Source organism: Periplaneta americana, chromosome 12, assembly GCF_040183065.1.
Source record: "Periplaneta americana isolate PAMFEO1 chromosome 12, P.americana_PAMFEO1_priV1, whole genome shotgun sequence".
Lineage (NCBI taxonomy): Eukaryota > Metazoa > Arthropoda > Insecta > Blattodea > Blattidae > Periplaneta > Periplaneta americana.
In genome coordinates, this window is record NC_091128.1 from 120,242,840 (window position 1) to 120,262,927 (window position 20,088).

Genomic DNA, 20,088 nt, shown 5'->3' on the forward strand with positions numbered 1-20,088 from the left:
TAAATTATATTTCAGATATCCGCGTTTTCTCCATACAATAAAGATAATAAAATTTGTGTTTTTTGCGAAGATGAAAGAGGTAAGTCACTATCATGACTATATTATAACAATTCCAAACAAAATGGCATCTTGCTTGTATCGGAATTATCTCACTGAATATAATTCGTGCTTGATATTTTCTCTGTGATAATTTAATTGAACTTCGGTCTCGAAAAATATATCATGACAACATATATTTGAAGGGTTGAGAGCCATAGTGGGCCAAGCGCCATTTATTAAAAACGGAGAAAGCAAGGGTTAAAGTTAAGTGAATACCATATTTTAATGAAGATTGACATATCATTTACTTTGAATGTGTATACTTTACATTACATGATGTGGACAATGAAAAGAAACGGATCTATGAACCAACAATCCTGTTCTATAATGATAAATATAGCCTGTCCCACATTGATGTAATAGGTCTGATGGTGGGAGCACGAGGTACCATACCCTCCTTCTTTGCCAACAAATGTAAAAACCTAGGGCTAACACACAGCATTGTGAAGGAAATAGCCATTAGTGCCCTCAAAGGATCGGTTCAGATATTGAGAAATCATTTGTATGGGAGTGATAATGGAAATTTCAAGTTATCTTAAACGATGGCTGTCGATTAGTTTAGATATCAATGCCAATAAATCCGTACTATTATTTTTCTCGCGGTATATGGCATTCAAATCATTCTAACCTATATGATGATATCCCCCCCTTCTTAACTATACATGAGCACAAACGCTACTTAGGTGTAAATTTTTTCTGACATTTTGTATATTCGATTCCCTAACCGTTTTAAATGTATATCATTTTACCTTTTAGGTGTGTTTCCAAATTATATGTAATACGCTTTGTCAAATCTGGCAACCTTTTCATAAGGGAAGCTAATATTATTATTATTATTATTATTATTATTATTATTATTATTATTATTATTCCATTTAATTGTAGTAATAACTTCATTTTAACCCTTATTTTCTACGGTTTTAGAAAATGGTGCTCGGCCCACAATTAAACTATCGAGAAACTATCAGCACTCGTATTGTAGAAGACAATTTTCGTAATTTGTAGAGAAAGCATAATATATCAGTAGACTGCAATACATTCCAATCTGAGAGACAGATAGATCGTTCTTGAAAAAATAATTGAAATATGATTTTTCAGCTTGCAAGTAAACACAAATAAGCTTGAATTATAATACGACAAATAGGAAACTATTAAATCATTGGTGAGTTATGTGACCCGCCTGAATGAAGAGTTTCTCTTATCCCATCACACGGAAGTGATGGTAACATCATGTAGTGCTGACCAAAGTGGTGGCGAGGACTCTCTTAAGCGGTTATGCAGATGGAATCACAAATGACGCACGGACTGGTCACGGCCGAATTTCCACCACCGCCACTCCGACCGCTGAGGAACTCTCTCTGCCTCTCACTAGAACATCTTTTCCGTGAATTGTTTCTTAATAAGCCCCGTAGTTCCTGCAAAAACACGTTACTTCCTTACGTAATCCAGAACTCTATTGCTGTAACGGAATTTAGTGATTGGTCTTGTAGTACTTGTTTCGGAATCTTACACGATTTTGCTTACTACGATTACAAGGCGTTTACTCTAAAATTAGCCAGGTTTTCGTTGTAATACGTGGAGTAATTACACGTGATTTAAAGGTTATGTTATTATGGCGAAGAATAACAACATTACTAATACTGATGAGGGATCACTGGAAAGAATGCTGCAGCAATTTAATGCTATTTCCATAAATAAGTGGCCCGTCAGCTATGGCTTCTCGAAATGTTTCCAGCTACAAACCCTGCATAGCCTGGTTCGATTTCCGAGCAGGAAATTAGAGATTCATCCATTAGCCGAACAGCTAGGTCATCGGATTTTCATACCAGGGATCCGGATTCAAATTCTATTGAGTATAGGCCTAAATGAGATTTGTGTTATACAGAGATAGTGTTGGGAGTCTCTTCGGAGGATAGTGGTTATCAAGCTCGCCATTAAATTTCGTCAATTTACAAGCAAAACTCATTAAGTAAAAAATATTACGTCTGAGAAAAAGACATATATACTGTACATAAAGTATGTACAGTAGTGGCAAAAAACCCGGACCGATCCTTGTAGCTGATTTCAGAGCCTTGTTCAGTCCAGAGCGTCGGTGCATATTCCTTAGACATATAAATATAGATAGCTATGCTAATAACGATTTTTGATGTGCAACAGTATTGTTATTAAAACATCAGGGAGTTTTGATTATGCCAGCATAAATTACCCTCACTACTGAGATGAAAAATTATTTTAATACAATGTATTGGAGAGCGGCCTTTAGTATAACAAACCAGCTGCGTGGCTGTTGTTCAACTGCACAGGTGGTTTCGTGTCCAAGGAATATGCACCGACGCTCTGGAGTGAACAAGGCTCTGAAATCAGCTATAAGGGTCGGTCCGGTTTTTTTTTGCCACTACTGTATATGAACTTAGAATTTAAAAATGAAATACACATACAGAGAAACAACTTACTAAAATAATATTTTGAGGATTCTGTATTGTCAAGAACTTCAAACGCCTTTTTCTCAGAAGTAATATTTCTGACTAAATGTGTTTTGCTTGTAAAAAGACAATTTAAAGTTCGCTGACTCAGAACCGAAAAGTAAAGCTTGGAGATATTAAAAATAACCAAACCTATCGTTGCATGAGGGGGCTGGAAGCAAATTTTTGGACCACAATTAAAATTAAATTATTATTAAGTTTGCACAATGAGCTAATATGTGTGACCTAAGTGGGAACTGACTTGTCCACCTTCCACTTGTAACGTTCCCAACTTCAAGTTTAATTTGGAATTAAGTAGAATTATACGTGCAAGTAGAAAATAAGTATATCATCATCATCATCATCATAATTTACATGTATTTGACTAATCAGCCTGTTCCGGAGATGTGTAAGACAGAAGTCCATCTTTTCCAACGTCTTCCTACTGGTCTTCTTCCTCTGGGATTATACTAAAGGGCTTTCTTTGGTATACGGCTGTCGTCCAATCTTAATATGTGCTCTATCCAATTGTGTTAGTAGTCATATATCTTATAATTTGTGGTTTGTGTTCCCAATTGTTGACATTTATTATTTATTATTTACCATTATTTAAATATTATACAGAATATAATTACAACAATATAAATAGAAATAAAATAATACAATCAATATAAAAAGAGAATACAATAATATTAACAAAATTTGAGGACCGAATGAGCAGCATTCGTGTTCGGTCGCAGTTCAGATATATATATATATATTTTTTTTGTTTGTTATTTAACGACGCTGTATCAACTACGAGGTTATTCAGCGTCGATAAGATTGGTGATAGTGAAATGGTATCTGGCGAGATGAGGCCGAGGATTCGCCATAGATTACCTGGGATTCACCTTACGGTTGGGGAAAACCTCGGGAAAAACTCAACCAGGTAATCAGCCCAAGCGGCGATCGAACCGACGCCCGAGCGCAACTTCAGATCGGCAGGCGAGCGCCTTAACCGACTGAGCCACGTCGGTGGCTGATATATTATTAAGGGGAAAGGATAGTATTTTTTTAAACTTTTTCCTATTTCGTGTAAAATATTAATTTTTTGTATCAACTCAACCAAATAAAAATATTTTGAAAAAAAATTATTTGGGGGCCCAAATTTGAAAAAAAATATATATACCCAATGTACTAAAACCGATATATCTAAACCATTTTTAAAGATAGATTCAAACAGTTTTTTGAAATGTATTTGAAAAAGCATGTTCTACAAGCTGTCTGTAACAGAATTTTGATATTAGTCCCTACGTTTGTAAAATAAACAATTAAAATTTAATAACAATTTTCTGATTTTCTTTCTTGCAAACAAGCGGACGTATTTTTTAAATGAAATGGATTAACAAAATTCTGTTACAGAGAAAAGTTTCCTAATAGTCTAAAGAATGCGTGTTCTAAATTCCATGCACGTATCTTTAATAGTTCAGAAATTATATCCATTTTTGTCTGGCAATGTAGCAAAAAAATGAAGTTATTGGAAACCGATAAAAGCTGGCGTGTGACTTAAAAATTCCTTAGCGCAGGAAGTTTAAAAATGACGTCTCAACATCCGATAAGGGCACAAATATCCACAAAATGTTATGCGATGCATTCCACACATATCACAGAGTATTTTAAAGATTTTTTTTTTTTTTTTTTTGAAAATTCACTTATTTTTCACCAAAAAATACCATCCTCTCCCCTTAATATAAGAGGAATATTAGAAAATGAAATAAAATTAGAACTAAAATTACAATTAGAGCTACAATGAAATTATATATACATATTTTTACATACACATATTCTTGATTTTATCCATAATCGTGCATCCCTACGCATGTCTTGAATATATATAATCTCTGCAGCCTGTATCCTATTTCTTTCTTTAGTTCTCAGTATCCAGGTTTCATTTCCATAAAGCAGAATGGGACTGCTGAAGTTTTGTACAATTTTGGCCTTGTTTCTTGTCTCACCTTTCTTCCTAAAGTTCGTTTGACAATTTCGCGTATGTTTCCGAATTTTGATAGCTTTATATTGATGTCTTCGTCTTTTCTGTATCTAATATCACAGCTTAAATATTTAAAATGCAAGACCTGTTCAATTTGGTGTATTCTCTACGACTATTTTAGGTATTACTATAATTTAAACTCCAGTCGGAGCCGGAATATACTTTCAAACCTATTCTTCGAGTGATGACGATGGTGATGGTAATGGCGATGACAGGTTTTATCAGGGTGCTCCTGTTTTCTTTCTAATTATTCTACAAATGGAGTATCCGCATTTTCCAGATAGTATTCCGAAGCATTTTGCTTCAGGGTTTCGTATCTGAACAGCCTTGAGCTGAAAATAAATTAAAGTAGACTATTGTGTTTGTCTTATATCGCCAAAACTTCTTACTGGCTACACAGGAATGCAGTGTGGCTAAATACGAGTATAAATACATGTCTAGTGTTGATCGAAATTTTTCGTAACTGAGCAATGGAATGGGTCAATTCCTTAGTTGATACTGACAGATCATATTATTCATATATTTCCAGCTTTCACACCGACTGCGAGAAAGTTACGGTTCACAACCTTGGATACATCTCATCCTCTCACAGATCAATAACATTTATCAATAGGTGCAACTAAGAAGTGAAATGTGCGGAGGCTAGAGCGAAACATTTCGTCGCCAAGAGTTTCGATTTAGTTATTGAGGAGTATTACTTTAAAAACTTCACGAACTGGTTCAATTTTAGGAATTGTCCTACAATAGTTGCCCCTGATTGAGGTTCTGGCTAACCAGTAGTGAGTGATTTCATAGCACGGTGTCTCACAGCAGCAATAACCAAAAAAATCTAATCTTTTTGGGAGGGGTACATTACAACGCTTTCCGATCCCAAGTACAGTTAAGTGAAAATAATAGAAGCTTTCAAAAAACGTTGTTTCGTTATTTTCAAGAAAGGCATTTTCTGTATATTTAATAAGACTGGTAAAGCTCGGATGGGATTAATTTGTGACGAGGGGTGGATATGCTTACTTTTTCCCCTCTGAAATTAATCTAATTCGAGCTTTGCCAGTCTTATTAAGTACCCAGAAGATGCCTTTCTTGGAAATAGCGAAACCACGTTTTTTGCAGGCTCCTATGATTTTCACGTAACTGTACTTGGCATCGGAAAGGGTCGTAATTTACCCCTCCCAAAAAGGCTCGATTTTCTTGGACATTGCTGCTGTGAGACACCGTGCACTCTGACTATGAAATCACTCACTACTGGTCTCTCACCTCTCACAACAGTTCAGCTGTCGTGTGGATCCTGACGCACATGATGTCATACAAAAATCGTTTCCAGAGATCGGAAACAACCCTGTACAGTAACATGTTCCATTAGCGTACATTTCACTTGACGTTGTGTGCCAGAAGAAGAAGAAATTTTCGTATACGTCTGAAGTCTGACTAGTGTAATATGTTATTAGTCAGCTATGTATGCTATGGAGGGAGAAAGAAACTGGTCACCCTAGCCCACTCTCTCCTGACTTAGTTTCCTCATGAATGAAGCCTTATTGCCGTTACCTATAGGTTCCAACCTGTCTTCGGACAGTTGACTAAACAATAGAATCTCGTCAGGGTTTTGAAAACTACTGGCATTGTTCAAAGTTTTATATTTAAAATACTCCACATATATGGTATTTCATACTGTATGAATGAATTTAAAAGAAATGTTTAGAATTACACAAAATTGCACAAGAATTATGATTCTCCTTTCTTTTTTCTTTTCTTTTTTTTTTTTTCTTTTTTGTAACACAAATTACAATAGAATTCAATTGCAGTCATTTAACCATCAATTCTTTCCACCTCAAGAACCAAACCCAGCACTTTACACTTTATTCATGCCTTCACTTACATAGTTACAAACTCTTAATGACAGACTTCTAGTACCATTCACCTACTGACTGTTACGTACACGATTGAATCCACATACTCGTAGCTCGTTATTTTACTAGTCTTTCTACTATAATATTAGTATTATTTTTTGTGAAATATCGTGTAAATAAGATTTCTCTGGTAACCTATTTCTCAGTACGTCTCGTGACTTCGTTTTCGTACGACCATGACTACAATAGACTACGAAGGTCGGTTCGGTGCAATGATTATCCTTAATCTTGTAACTCGGTACCCGGGGTACTTCCAAAAGGTCAGGTGCATTTTTCTTATATACAACATATACTTAGATGTACAGTCTCTGTAAGAAACTATATCTCTGGGTTTAACATTGGTGTTTGCAACATAGTTCAATCGCTTTAACTTAGTATGTCTGTCTACTGCAAAGAAAAGCACGAAAGAAGAAAGTGATAAAATATCCGGAGAGGAGAGTTAGAAATTAGGCTATATCACAGCTAATTTACGAGTACTTAAACATAGCAATTAACTTTCTCGTTGTGTTGGTAGTTTTTAGCAGCACCACATCATACTGAATTTTGCAGTAGAACCATGAACAAATTACAGCTGAATGGTATGGTAACCGTGATCACATAAATGCGCCTCACTTTATGAAATATGATTGTAATATGGAACTCCTAAGAGAACAGGGTGATTCTTACAGAAACAATCTTCTACCTTCAATCATTGACTCTTGTGTTCTCTCCATATTTTAATTCTAACTGTTGAGCTAATTCTACTGGTAAGAGGCGCGTCCTTCAAATTCATTTGATACTATTATAATGTTTTATCAACAGTAATCTCATTAGAAGTTTTGATTTATCTAGAGAAAATCAAAACTGGAGTGGGATTTAATTGACTATTACATGATTAGAAGAAAGTATATAAAGATTATAAGAAATATATCACTCTAATACACTAAAATATTGACTTATTAAACTGTCTTGAAAATGTATTATTGTGCCATCTCATCATTACAAATATTCCGCTAGGTGACAGTAGTGTATTATGATTAGTGTTCTTTTGTTACCTGATGTGTCAACTATACAATCTTCATTGAACTCTATGGACAATTACCAGCCAAAAAGGCTTTGTTTATTTAGTTTCATTTTTATTACAACAGTTGCATTCCACTTCAATTATCAATAGTATAATATATGTTGCACAATCTCTAATACGTGACTATCCATAATCTCATACAGCAGAAGCTTTCATAACCTACATAATATAAGCAAGATAAATGATAGGAAAGTTTAAATTGAGGATGATGAAATAAACATGAATCATTCCTCTTTGCTTCTGATTACTTCAATTGTTTTCCTACTGCATTAATACACCGCTGAAAGCGAAATGGAAAACATATTCAATCGTCATTCGCCTAGTGTACGGGTTATGATCTGCTGTCCAGCGAGGATAGCGACGCCCCCTCTCATCATTCGCTCTGCACACGCTTTTAACATCTTCGATGACTCTGCCATGCTGCGTTCAGTCGTACTGCTGATCGTGCTTGCGACATTCCTCCCATCATGTGGTAGCTATTAGGTTAAGTAGTTTATTTTCGGCTTTTCCCCTACAAAATTCTCTTAAGTTTCTTCACCGGGCCGGTGGAAAAGGGAGTAAGACAAGTGTCCAACAGGCTTGGAGCTCACCTATATTCTTCCTCATAGCCTCAAATTGCCTTGCAAGGGCAATCAATCGCGCTCCTCCTTTTAATTAGGTAATCCATTTATCCATTCATTCAATTCACACATTACTCACCACAGTATCTGATCCTAATCAATTTATTCAAAAGCCCTATCAATAGCCGCCTTCAAGTCTTCAAATATTGTTGAAATGGGAAGTGACTTTTCGTCCATCTTAAAAAAAATGCTGTTACTATAGAGCTTCTAATTCTAGAATTGAGGACAAGTAACCAAAGAAAGCCACTAACGATGACGCCAGATATATCAGATACAGCATTCGGAGTAACAGTGGCTGACTAGTTCAGGAAAGAAATTAAGGAGACTGAGTTACTCTCTACCACCATCCGGATGTATCGCTCAGGACGGTGTTTTTCCTCTTGCGTGAGCAGGTGAAGTTTCATAAAAACTTATAATTGCTTTCTCTCTCATCTAGTAATAAATGTCTTTACTGTGGTGTCATATGGTTTCTTCCGTCCATAAATCTTAAAGGTCCTACATTCAGCTAATAGATAATGCGAGACTTCCCAGCTTGAGGTGCGACGGTCATTGAAGATTGCCCACAGTTATATTATGTTGATGTTCATATGTTTATATACCTGTCACAACCACGCGTACTGAAGTGTGTGGCTGTCTCCAGGCAAAAAGATCGCTGGACACTTGAAACCCACTAAAGCACCAAAAGTATTTCCCCGAGGGAATATGATATGTTACTTTTGCAACCAGTTTTCATCTAACGCAAAAAAATATATATATATATATATATATATATATATATATATATATATATATATATATTCGTTACGTCTATCAGGAAGTCAACGTATTTTTATTACATACTTTTACAATTAATTATCACAGTCTTAGCTTTGGAAGAGTTTTGATGTAGAACTACGTCTACATCCCCAAGTATGGAGGGTAACTTGGAAATTGACAGTCAAATAAAAATGCAACCCCCTCAATTATTCTCCTGGTATTCCCCTTCTTTCTTTGCATTCCTCTTGCTCTCTTTGCATTTCTCTTGCTACCCTTGTATTCCCTTTGCTCTCCTTATATTCCCCTTACTCTCCTTGTACTCCCGTTGTTCTCCTTGTATTTCCATTCTTTCCGTCGTTCAACTTGTTTTCCCTTGTTCCCCCTTTCCCTTCGTTCTTGTTCTCCTTGTCCCTCTCCCTCGTTCCCTTTGTCTCTCTCTCCCTCGTTCCCCTCGTTCTTCCTTTTTTGGTTTGTTCCTCTTGTCTACTTCGTTCCTCATCTCTCCCTCGTTCCACTTATCTTTACCTTGTTCCCCTTGTCCTTCTCCCTCGTTCCCCTTGTCTCTCTCTCCCTCATTACCCTCGTCTTTCCTTTTTTTCGTTGTTCATCTTGTTTATCTCGTTCCTCGTCTCTCCCTCGTTCCCTCATCTTTACCTTGTTTCCCTTGTCCCTCTCCCTCGTTCCCCTTGTCTCTCTCTCCCTCGTTCCCTTTGTCTCTCTCTCCCTCGTTCCCCTCGTTCTTCCTTTTTTGGTTTGTTCCTCTTGTCTACTTCGTTCCTCATCTCTCCCTCGTTCCACTTATCTTTACCTTGTTCCCCTTGTCCTTCTCCCTCGTTCCCCTTGTCTCTCTCTCCCTCATTACCCTCGTCTTTCCTTTTTTTCTTTGTTCATCTTGTTTATCTCGTTCCTCGTCTCTCCCTCGTTCCCTCATCTTTACCTTGTTTCCCTTGTCCCTCTCCCTCGTTCCCCTTGTCTCTCTCTCCCTCGTTCCCTTTGTCTCTCTCTCCCTCGTTCCCCTCGTTCTTCCTTTTTTGGTTTGTTCCTCTTGTCTACTTCGTTCCTCATCTCTCCCTCGTTCCACTTATCTTTACCTTGTTCCCCTTGTCCTTCTCCCTCGTTCCCCTTGTCTCTCTCTCCCTCATTACCCTCGTCTTTCCTTTTTTTCTTTGTTCATCTTGTTTATCTCGTTCCTCGTCTCTCCCTCGTTCCCTCATCTTTACCTTGTTTCCCTTGTCCCTCTCCCTCGTTCCCCTTGTCTCTCTCTCCCTCGTTCCCTCGTCTTTCCTTTTTTTCTTTGTTCCTCTTGTCCACCTCGCTCATCGTCTCTCCCTCGTTCCCTTTGTCTCTCCCTCGTTCCTCTCGTCTCTCCCTCGTTCCTCTTCTCTCTCCCTCGTTCCCCTCGTCTTTCCTTTTTTTCTTTGTTCCTCTTGTCTACCTCGTTCCTCCCTCGTCTCTCCCTCGTTCCCCTTGTCTCTCTCTCTCGTTCCTCTCGTCTCTCCCTCGTTCCCCCTCGTCTCTCCCTCGTTCCTCCTCGTCTCTCCCTCGTTCCTCCTCGTCTCTCCCTCGTTCCCCCTCGTCTCTCCCTCGTTCCCCCTCATCTTTACCTTGTTCTCCTTGCCTCTCTCCCTCGTTCCCCTTGTCTTTTCCTCGTTCCCGTCGTCTTACCCCTTTCTCCATATATTTCTCCTTGGATTCCCCTTAATATCCTTGTATCGTCCTTATTCTTCTTGTATTCATGTTCCTCTTATATTCACCTTATTATATCTGTATCCGCCTTGTTATCCTAGTACTATTTCTGTTCCCCTTGTATTCGTTCTGTTCTCTTTATATTTTCTTCTTCTACATGAATTCTCTTCGTTCTCCTTTCCTTCCTCCTGTTATCCTTGTATTCTCCTTGTTCTCCTAGTATTCTTCTTGTTTAAGCATAGGAAAGCTTTGCACCTGTCGACAAGTGATAGTACCTACACGTATTTCTACGTAAAGATATGCAGTAAGTTATGCAGCTGTAGTTTTTCCTTCACCATAAATTCAGTATCCGAGTATCCGAGTTCGATTTCCGTCAGGTTAAGGGGGTGTATCTTCTTTTGTTAGAAAACTGGTGTCTGTTTATTTTGCGACTGTCCTAAATATCCGTGGTATACTGTAGCTGTTACCATGTTTCTAATCCGACTGTGGGCGAGAGTCTTTAGCATGTCTTTCCTCGGAAGGGAAGTAAAGCTGAGAAGCCTTGTATCATAGATTAATGGCAACATTCAAAATATTAACATTAAGTCACAATGGAACGTATCGAAAGGAAAAGTTCTTTAATTACACCAAACAAATATTAAATGTGACGGTAGTTGAAGGATAGGATGTTAAGCCTATAGGTCTACAGCAGATATTGCAGGTTTTGTAAGTACTTAGTTACTCAGAACGCAGTATAGGGAAAAGAAAAAAATCTCTAGATAAAAATGTGTTTTCGGCAGTATCAGGATCTAATATCAGTAATGAATATATATCAATGGCTGAGAACCAGACTGTTCTAAGTCCAACTTTTTATAAGAGAGAAATCTGTGTTTCATTTTGTTCCAGTTCTTGTCTGCACATATATATATATATTTATTTATTTATTTATTTATTTTATTGGGTTATTTTACGACGCTGTATCAACATATAGGTTATTTAGCGTCTGAATTAAATGAAGGTGATAATGCCGGTGAAATGAGTCCGGGGTCCAGCACCGAAAGTTACCCAGCATTTGCTCATATTGGGTTGAGGGAAAACTCCGGAAAAAACCTCAACCAGGTAACTTTCCCCAACTAGGATTCGAACCCGGGCCACCTGGTTTCGCGGCCAGACGTGCTGACCGTTACTCCACAGGTGTGGACGTCTGCATACATGAATCGGACAAAATTATAAATATTCCTCTCCATAAGATTGTTATGAAGATATTCCTAATTGTTTCATGCAGCTTTTAATGTCAGGAGCTTGAAATAACTCTCATGAGAAAAAAATAGTAAAATGGACTTGGAACAGTCTGGTTCTGGGCCATCGATATGGCAACATCGAATCGCCTCTGGGAAGCTAGTTCTTCCATTCTGTTTCTATTCATAAGCACTCGAAATTTTTGCAGATTCTTCTGTTGCAATCACTCAATGGAACTAAGAAAATTATAATTAAATGACATTCTTAAAGACTGCTTTTTCAGGTAGAATAAGAATGTCGTAAGTGACCAGGTTGGTTTAATTAAATTATTACGCACACTATGTGCCCAAAGAGCAGTGTAGCAGCTTTAATTGGAGCTCATAAAGGGATAATTTTATGATATTTCATTATTTTCAAGTATATTTCGAAAACAAGCAAGAGATACCGGAGAAACATACGAAGTATAATGAGAAAGTATTTATAGGCTACAACTTTTTCAAGGTACCGTTTATTTAGACATCACAATTGGCTTTTAGGTTTGGAATTCTCCGAACAATTGATGTCTCGTATAATACACAGAACTGTCCGACGGTCTCCAACAGTAGCTAATAATGAGCGTATAGGTATAATTGTGGGCTGTGTAATTGTGTTCCATGTGACCGGTGCCCTATCACGCACAGCTTCGCGGCAGGTTACAACTAACAACGGCATTGTCTACCAGGGGGTCTCAATTGCACTATCCAACTCTCTCGGCTCGCCGCGCCGCTTGGAGATTATGGCCTGCAATTAACTTACAGCATACAAATGCGTCGCTGGTATTCTCATTATCCCTGAGTTTATGTAACGATAATTCTTTAATCTTGTTCGACTTGTCATACTGCACTTAAACAACAGTACTGGTATTTATTATGGCCATGAGCACATCTTACATATTTCTTGCTGGATATTGCTGAGCGCAGTGGCGATTCCTCCATGAAGGATATGAGGATGATCCTACAGTTCAATTTCATGCCTTTGAGGATAGAAAACATTTTAATTACAGATTTTGATTTTCGATGCGTCCCGACGTATTAATTTCCTTTAAGCTTTCACTTTCTGTCGTGAAATGTCGCCACTGCACAGCTCTGAAATAATTACCGAGGAACCATCCAAATATCTTACAGCAAACGGTATTTCTAGCAGTGAAGTTAGTGGACAGGAGTGGGTGCGAAGGGCGGAATATGGCTTGAGTTTAACCGCGTTTGAGGATATGACCGCGTATCCTAATACTACGACCCTTCTTTCTGGGTGGTGGAGATCCTGTCAGAGACTACAATACGAATTTTCAAGTATTCTTCTAGTCTCCTTAAATGCAGTTCATTCGTCATTTTAAAAGAATAGAATAAACGAAATAATAAATAATTAAAAAAAAACAAAATTAATAAAAAACAAAATTACATAAAAATTAATAAAATAAGTATCATGAATACAAGAATTAACAGGACTTTCAGATGACAGGACAGTCGAAAGAATATCTGAAGTTGTATTTGATCATTTAGAAGAATTTAACTGTAGAAAGAAATTAATTGCGCAAACGTACGACTGAGCATCGGTAAATATCAGGCAGTACAATGGCTTAGGAGCCATCTTCGCAACTAAAAAGGGGAGGAGAATCGAACTTCACTACTAATAAATTGCCAATTCCAGAGTGGTGAGTCAAAGACTAACATAGGCCTACTGGCATTGATTTTGCATGCTCTATTATTATTATTATTATTATTATTATTATTATTATTATTACTAATATTAGTTTCTGTCTTGATCATCAGTCGTCAATCTCATATCCTACATACAAAAAGTATTTCGAGTCGCCACTGGCTGAACGTTCCTCATCAAATATTACGAATATAGTTCTACAGGTTTATAGCCAAACTAAAATTATAGCGTTCCAGTATCGGGTTCGCAATCGAAGCGAAAATTATGGTGGAGAAGAAAATGGCTTCGCGAATAAACCGTCAATTATTTTGATAGCGATATAACTTAATATTATTCGTATTATGCCTCTGAATTTTGCACTCCAACAAAAAAAAAATAAAAAGGTCGTCACAGATGATTTACGAAATCCCTTGGATTGTGAGAAACATGTTTATTCTTGGTATGCCACATTTCGGTTGTATAAGGATTAAATAAACAGGTTATTAATTACCACAAGCAGGATGAGCAGACTAGCCAATAATTAGATAATGGAGCGAAACAAGCGACACACATTCATTACAGAACGGCAGAGTGGAAAACCACGAGCTACGAAATTCATCTTACACTTCTCTTTCCATGATACCACGGTTGAGTAAAGTTAAGCAATTCGAGTATCCTCCTCCTATCTTTCCCATTGTTGTGTATTGCGGGCTGTATTTTATATGACGTAATCTCTACTCTAGCTACTCAATAACACTACTGCGTGTTCAGTTCAAAGTGTGTCATGGCTCGCTGTATGGCGTCATGTGGCTAGTCGATGAGCCTAGAGAATTCAATCTTCCTACACTTACACAGAGGCGTATTACGTATGTGCCAGAGAAGTTGCCTAGCAAGTACGGCGTTCATTCTGAAGAGTACTTACCGATACGTACGTTAACACTGTGAACTGTTTGGAAACACGTACTGAGGTGAGTTTTTTCCTTACTGTCGGGACATGTGGAGAGGGTTAAGACGATTACTTACGTATTTGTTGACATTAACTTGGACGGTCAACATGGACACGGAGCATTTGGTTTGTGTTGTGAAATGTTGCCATACGCAACCGATGATAACAAATACCCTGCGTACGACTTGCCCGCGCAAAACAGTTGGAAAGAGGTTATGGTAGCACACAGACTTTACAGACCGCCATCTGTGGCTACGACGCGACGTTCAAGTTATACCGTACATGGTCTCAAGTTCAGATTGAACGCCTTGAATAATAGGCAACTTCTCTGACATAAAAGCTGACACTCGCTTCAAATCGCTGACTCACAACAGTGACGTCATGACACACTTTGAAATGAACACCCAGTACTTTCTATTGTTACAGCTCCAATATCTTAATATGCGTTACCTTCTTTTTATTATTTATTAATCTATTTACGAAGTGTTCCTAACAAATATGACGCGAAGTTCGAGATTTACATTTTCCATAGAAAAATTTATTCCCACAAAGTTATTCTTGAAATTGCCGGTAACATCAAAACATCTCTTGGCACTACATATGAAAGGATATTATAACATACTTTCATTCATTCATAGTGTTCTGCCCGAGGGCAGGTCTTTCACTGAAAATCCAACATTCTCCAGTCTTTCCTATTTTCTGCTTTCCTCTCTGTTTCCACATATGATTCATGTATCTTAATGTCGTCTATCATCTGATACTTTCATCTGCCTCGAACTCTTCTCCCGTTCACCATTCCTTACAAGTGCATCCTTCAGTAGGCAATTTCTTCTCAACCAGTTACCCAGCCAATCCCTTTTCCTCTTTCTGATCAGTTTCAGCATCATTCTTTCTTCATCCACGAAAATATTTTAGACATGAATAATAATGCATCGATTGGTCTGTTATTTTTCCAATGTTCAGTGTGTGTTACCCGGATTCAAAAGTGAAGATGCATAGTAGTATTTCTTGTAGATTATTATGAAATTTTGTTGGCTGTATTAATGAATGATAATCTAACTTAATCATACGGAAGAAAGTAGCTTTTATCACAGAATTTGGTGTAGACGAACAAAATAGAACTATTCATACTGGCGTGACTTACACCCACACGTAATTCGAGAAAAATTGTTAAACGCTTTTATTAAATAGAAGAGAAGGCTACTGATGTTACGACCTTTATTACTGAAAATAAAACTATAGGTATAGCATAATCCTTGAATTAGCTTTCTGTTTCGTCTGCCAGAAATTAATTTTACGCAGCCATACATGGATAATGTATGAAGTATGAGGCAGCGGTCACGTGCATGACACGGGACCGTATATTGCATTCTTAATATGCAGTAGTTTGCATACTTCTAATTTAGCCGAAGTGGAATGCAGAAAGTCCTTCAATTCAAAGTCATACAGTACATCCGTTAGTGAATGAAGTCAAAGTTAATTACAACGATGGGCGCCAGTCATTATGCATTCAAATATAAAGGCTCGCTTTCAATAATGGGTGAAAGCCACGATCGTAAGTTCGGAACCCATCGAGGTGTTGGTATTTTTCCATTGCTAATGTGATATTGGGGGGGGGGGGCAAAGGCTAATTGGGATTTCCCGGTCTGTGATCGGGTAACATCTACTTGGAAGATTTAGTAAAGAACTGTTTTCAAAACGTGGGCGGAGTGATAGCAGGAGGAAGAAGAATAAAGTGCATAAGATTTGCTGATGATATGACGTTGTTAGCAGAAGAGGAAATGATACTAAAGGATATGTTACTGGATCATGGTCATAGGAAGAAAAATAAATAAGATAAACTTGCGAATTCTAAATGAGGCAGTAGAGCCAGTGGACAGCTTCAAATACTTGGACATGTACTATAATCAGTAACATGAGCTGCTGCCAGGAAGTCAAAAGAAGATAGCAATGGGCAGGGAATCTTTTAATATGAAAGGGAGTGTCTTCTGCGGACCTCTGGAGAAAGAACTAAGGAAGAGACTAGTGAAGTGTTTGTATGGAGTGTGGTATTTATGGGGTAGAAACATGGACATTATGACAAAGTGAAGAGAAGCGAATAGAAGCATTTGAAATATGGATGTGGAGAAGAATGGAACGTGTGAAGTGGACAGGGAGAATAAGAACTGAAGCTGTGTTGAAAAGAGTGGGTGAAGAAAAAATGAAGCTGAAACTGATCAGGGAGAGAAAAAGGAACTGGTGAGGTCACTGGCACTGAGAAGAAACTGCCTACTGAAGGATGCAATTTTTTTTGCAAGTGGACGTCCTCAATTTTACGTTAAAGCTCAGTGTAAGAACTTGTTAAGCTTAGATATTTATGAAATATTTCCAATAATACATAGGCTTATCCAAAACTTACGTTGTTTGCAGCGAACATTGTAGAATTTTTTTTCTACATTACAGGCTGTAATATGCGAACAATATATATATATATATATATATATATATATATATATATATATATATTTCTTAAATGAAGGTTGTGAAATCAAGAAGAAGAATTTGCCTTACAGACTAAAACCTTATTTCTTAGTTAAGATTGTTTTAAGTAATCCTGATTTCAAATGTCTGATTATCTGAATATAAATTTTTGAGTGGAACATACTTCGACATTCAAGAAATATAATCTGGAAAAAGAAAAGAAAGCATAAAAGCACAAGAAACAATAAAACATAGGCCTAACAAAAACATTTAACGTTGCTTTGCTATAATGTGGACAGCCGCCACTGAGCGCTCAGACACTGTGGAACAGACATCCTCAGTTCTTCCCGAAACCTTTCCTTTCTCATGTCAAGCGGGTTGTGTCGTGTGACGTCACTACCCAATTAATTTTGTCGACCACTCTTCTATGCTAAATAGTGGCTTTTCATATTGACCCTAAGCTGCGATGCCCGCACAGTCAGGCTTGCAGGACTGAGCTACAATTGTGGCGTTGCGTCACTCATCGGATACGTCACTCATCCCTTCCTTCCATCCCCGCGTCATTGACTTGGTAAGAGAGGGGATTTATATTCAGTGTCTGTCTTATGTGATTGCGTACCAGGGTTGCCATACGTACGACTTTAGTCGTACGCTTACGAATATTTTGACTAATAGTACGATGTACGACCGAACTCTAAGTCGTACGCAATTTTGTACGACTATCTGACTGAAGGGACAAAATTATTTTGGGACTCACAATGTCGGACTATAATTTGAAGAAAAAATAACAGTTAATTAGCTCCTCTTCTAGACAACTTTTCTTCATTCAGTATGTCATTGACTAATATCGCTGATCACACATTATATACTTTAAAGGGATAACAATGCTTCGAAATAAATATGGTGACTACACTTGCCATGCAAATCATAAATTCGTCATCTTGAGCTCCAGGTTTCATGTACGGTGCGGTTACATCAACACGAGTTCAGAGATCTGCTAACTTCATTGTATGCTCAGCAATGGAAGTATTTTTTTTATGAATGAAGTAGTACCGCGCTAGGATTAAGAAATCTAGACGCGCTGACATTTTAGCGGTTCGGATTTGAGTCGACTGCAGATGGATTAATTTGATGTAATCATCAGCTGCCGCACTGATTGATATTAAATACCTGCCGTTGCGCCGGCCGAAGATAAAGTTTCTGCTGGCTTTCAATATAATTTTTTTTAGATAGATAGATGGATTTATTGACTAATATTATACATACAAATTTTATATTATCATAATTTTGCCTAAAATCCAATGCACGGGTCTTATGACCGTACGTGCTTTGTACCCAATTCAATATAATAATGTTGTTTCCGACCAAGCGTCATCATGCATGCTTTACCGAAAATGACAGTGTTGATGAAGAAACGGTAATTTGAATGCTAAATGTCACTGTGGATATGAACTATAATTACTAAAATTCTTGATTGGATGAAGAAATGGATGCTGAAATAGGAAAGACTGGAGAATGCTGGGTTTGCAGTGAAAGATCTGCCCTTGGACAGAACACTATGAATGAATGAATATAAATTTATAGGCCTATGAACCACTTTTTTTTTGGTGTTGTGTGAAATATATTTGTGCGTACTCTCTATAAAATAGTAAAATTATGAATGTACGACAATTTTATGTTAAAGTAGGACATTTTTCATAAGTTGGTACGACGATTGCGTTTCATTTATCTGGCAAACCCTGTTGCGTACGGGCCACAGATACGTCATTCAACTCCGGTGGACTGTGGACGGGGAACCAACGCTTTCCCCATGCTTTCCACCCCTCTTTCGCCAGTTCTGTATTCCTGGTCTAAATCAATGAACAACAATTGCACAGAAGTAAAAGTTAAATGACAATTCTTTTTGGTTGCAGGTCCTTGGCGACGGACACGGCCACCACGATCACCACGAACCTGGAATGCCTTTCGACTTCAACTACGCAGTCAAGGATGACTATTACGGCACCGATTATTCCCATAACGCTATCAGCGACGGAGATGTCGTCAAAGGAGAATACCGGGTTCAACTTCCAGACGGACGCCTCCAGATTGTGAGATACACCGCCGACTGGAAGACAGGTTTCCATGCTGATGTTTCTTACGAGGGCCAGGCTTCATACCCCGACACTCCTCGTGGCGGATACAACTACCCCGGACCCGGCAGCAGCGGTGGTGGCGGCGGTCCCTCCTCGACGTACGGACCCCCTGGACCATCCAGCACCGGCTACTAAATCTTAAGCTCCCTGTAGTATCGAAAATTTGCTACATCATTCATTCAGTAATACAAGCGTGAATACATTTGCGTTTTTGCCCATTTACACGCTTACTTTATCCCCACCCGCGTTTTTACTACATTACTGAAAATGGCATACAAATCTGGGCTGTTTTGTTCCCATAACGATTAAGTTGACACGAATTCCGGATTCTGATTATATGTGGTCAATGACAGTGGCAAACTGAGGGTGACGTCAATATTTTACGCTTAAATATGTATTAAAATTTGTAGATTATCCCGAGCGATTGTGTGTAATTGAAAGTGTATGTATTTAATGGGGAAAACATTCAGGGCACATAAAGATTGAAATAGAAGACGTAATATTTTCGTAATTCAATTTTTTAAATATGTCTTCTCATGTGATAAACTTAAAACGGTGCTACAAAATGTATTTCAGAAATACGTACCGATTGCAGAAATACTTCATGATTATCAAAATTATAGTTAGGCAGATTTTAAACCTCTAATTTTGTCATCAGGAAGAAATATTTAACATTTTAAATACTTGTATAAATAATCATTAGAGGAGTAACAAAAATCACATTTAATTTTTTAAATTAATAAAATTTTTATTAAAAAAGTAAAATACTAAGTACGAGTATCTGGATTTTATTTCTGAGTGATTTGAATACGAAACATTTTTCGTTTCGAAGTGAACAATATTTTAAGAAAACAAGATATCAAAATAATAATTAAGTAATTTCAGTGTTTTTGTACTGAGGGAAATTTTTCGTTCCAGATAACATTACAACATCACGTATATCCAACTCAGTCAGCCACTAGTTAATGACAATATATTTATCACGATTAATTTTCTATTGGCCTTCGAGTATATCTGTTGTAGGTGACGTTTTAAT

The 20,088-nt window shown here is 37.6% G+C and overlaps 1 protein-coding gene across 1 annotated transcript in view; it reads left to right on the forward strand.

Moving 5' to 3' along the window:
• Nucleotides 1-19,510, forward strand: part of LOC138710848 (pro-resilin-like) — a 79,533-nt gene extending 60,023 nt beyond the window's left edge. The window contains exon 3 of the mRNA XM_069842010.1: nt 18,831-19,510. Within this exon, the coding sequence (XP_069698111.1) occupies nt 18,831-19,187 (357 nt within the window). The 3' untranslated portion in view covers nt 19,188-19,510. The remainder of the gene's footprint in view (nt 1-18,830) is intronic.
• The last annotated feature ends 578 nt before the right edge of the window (nt 19,511-20,088 follow it).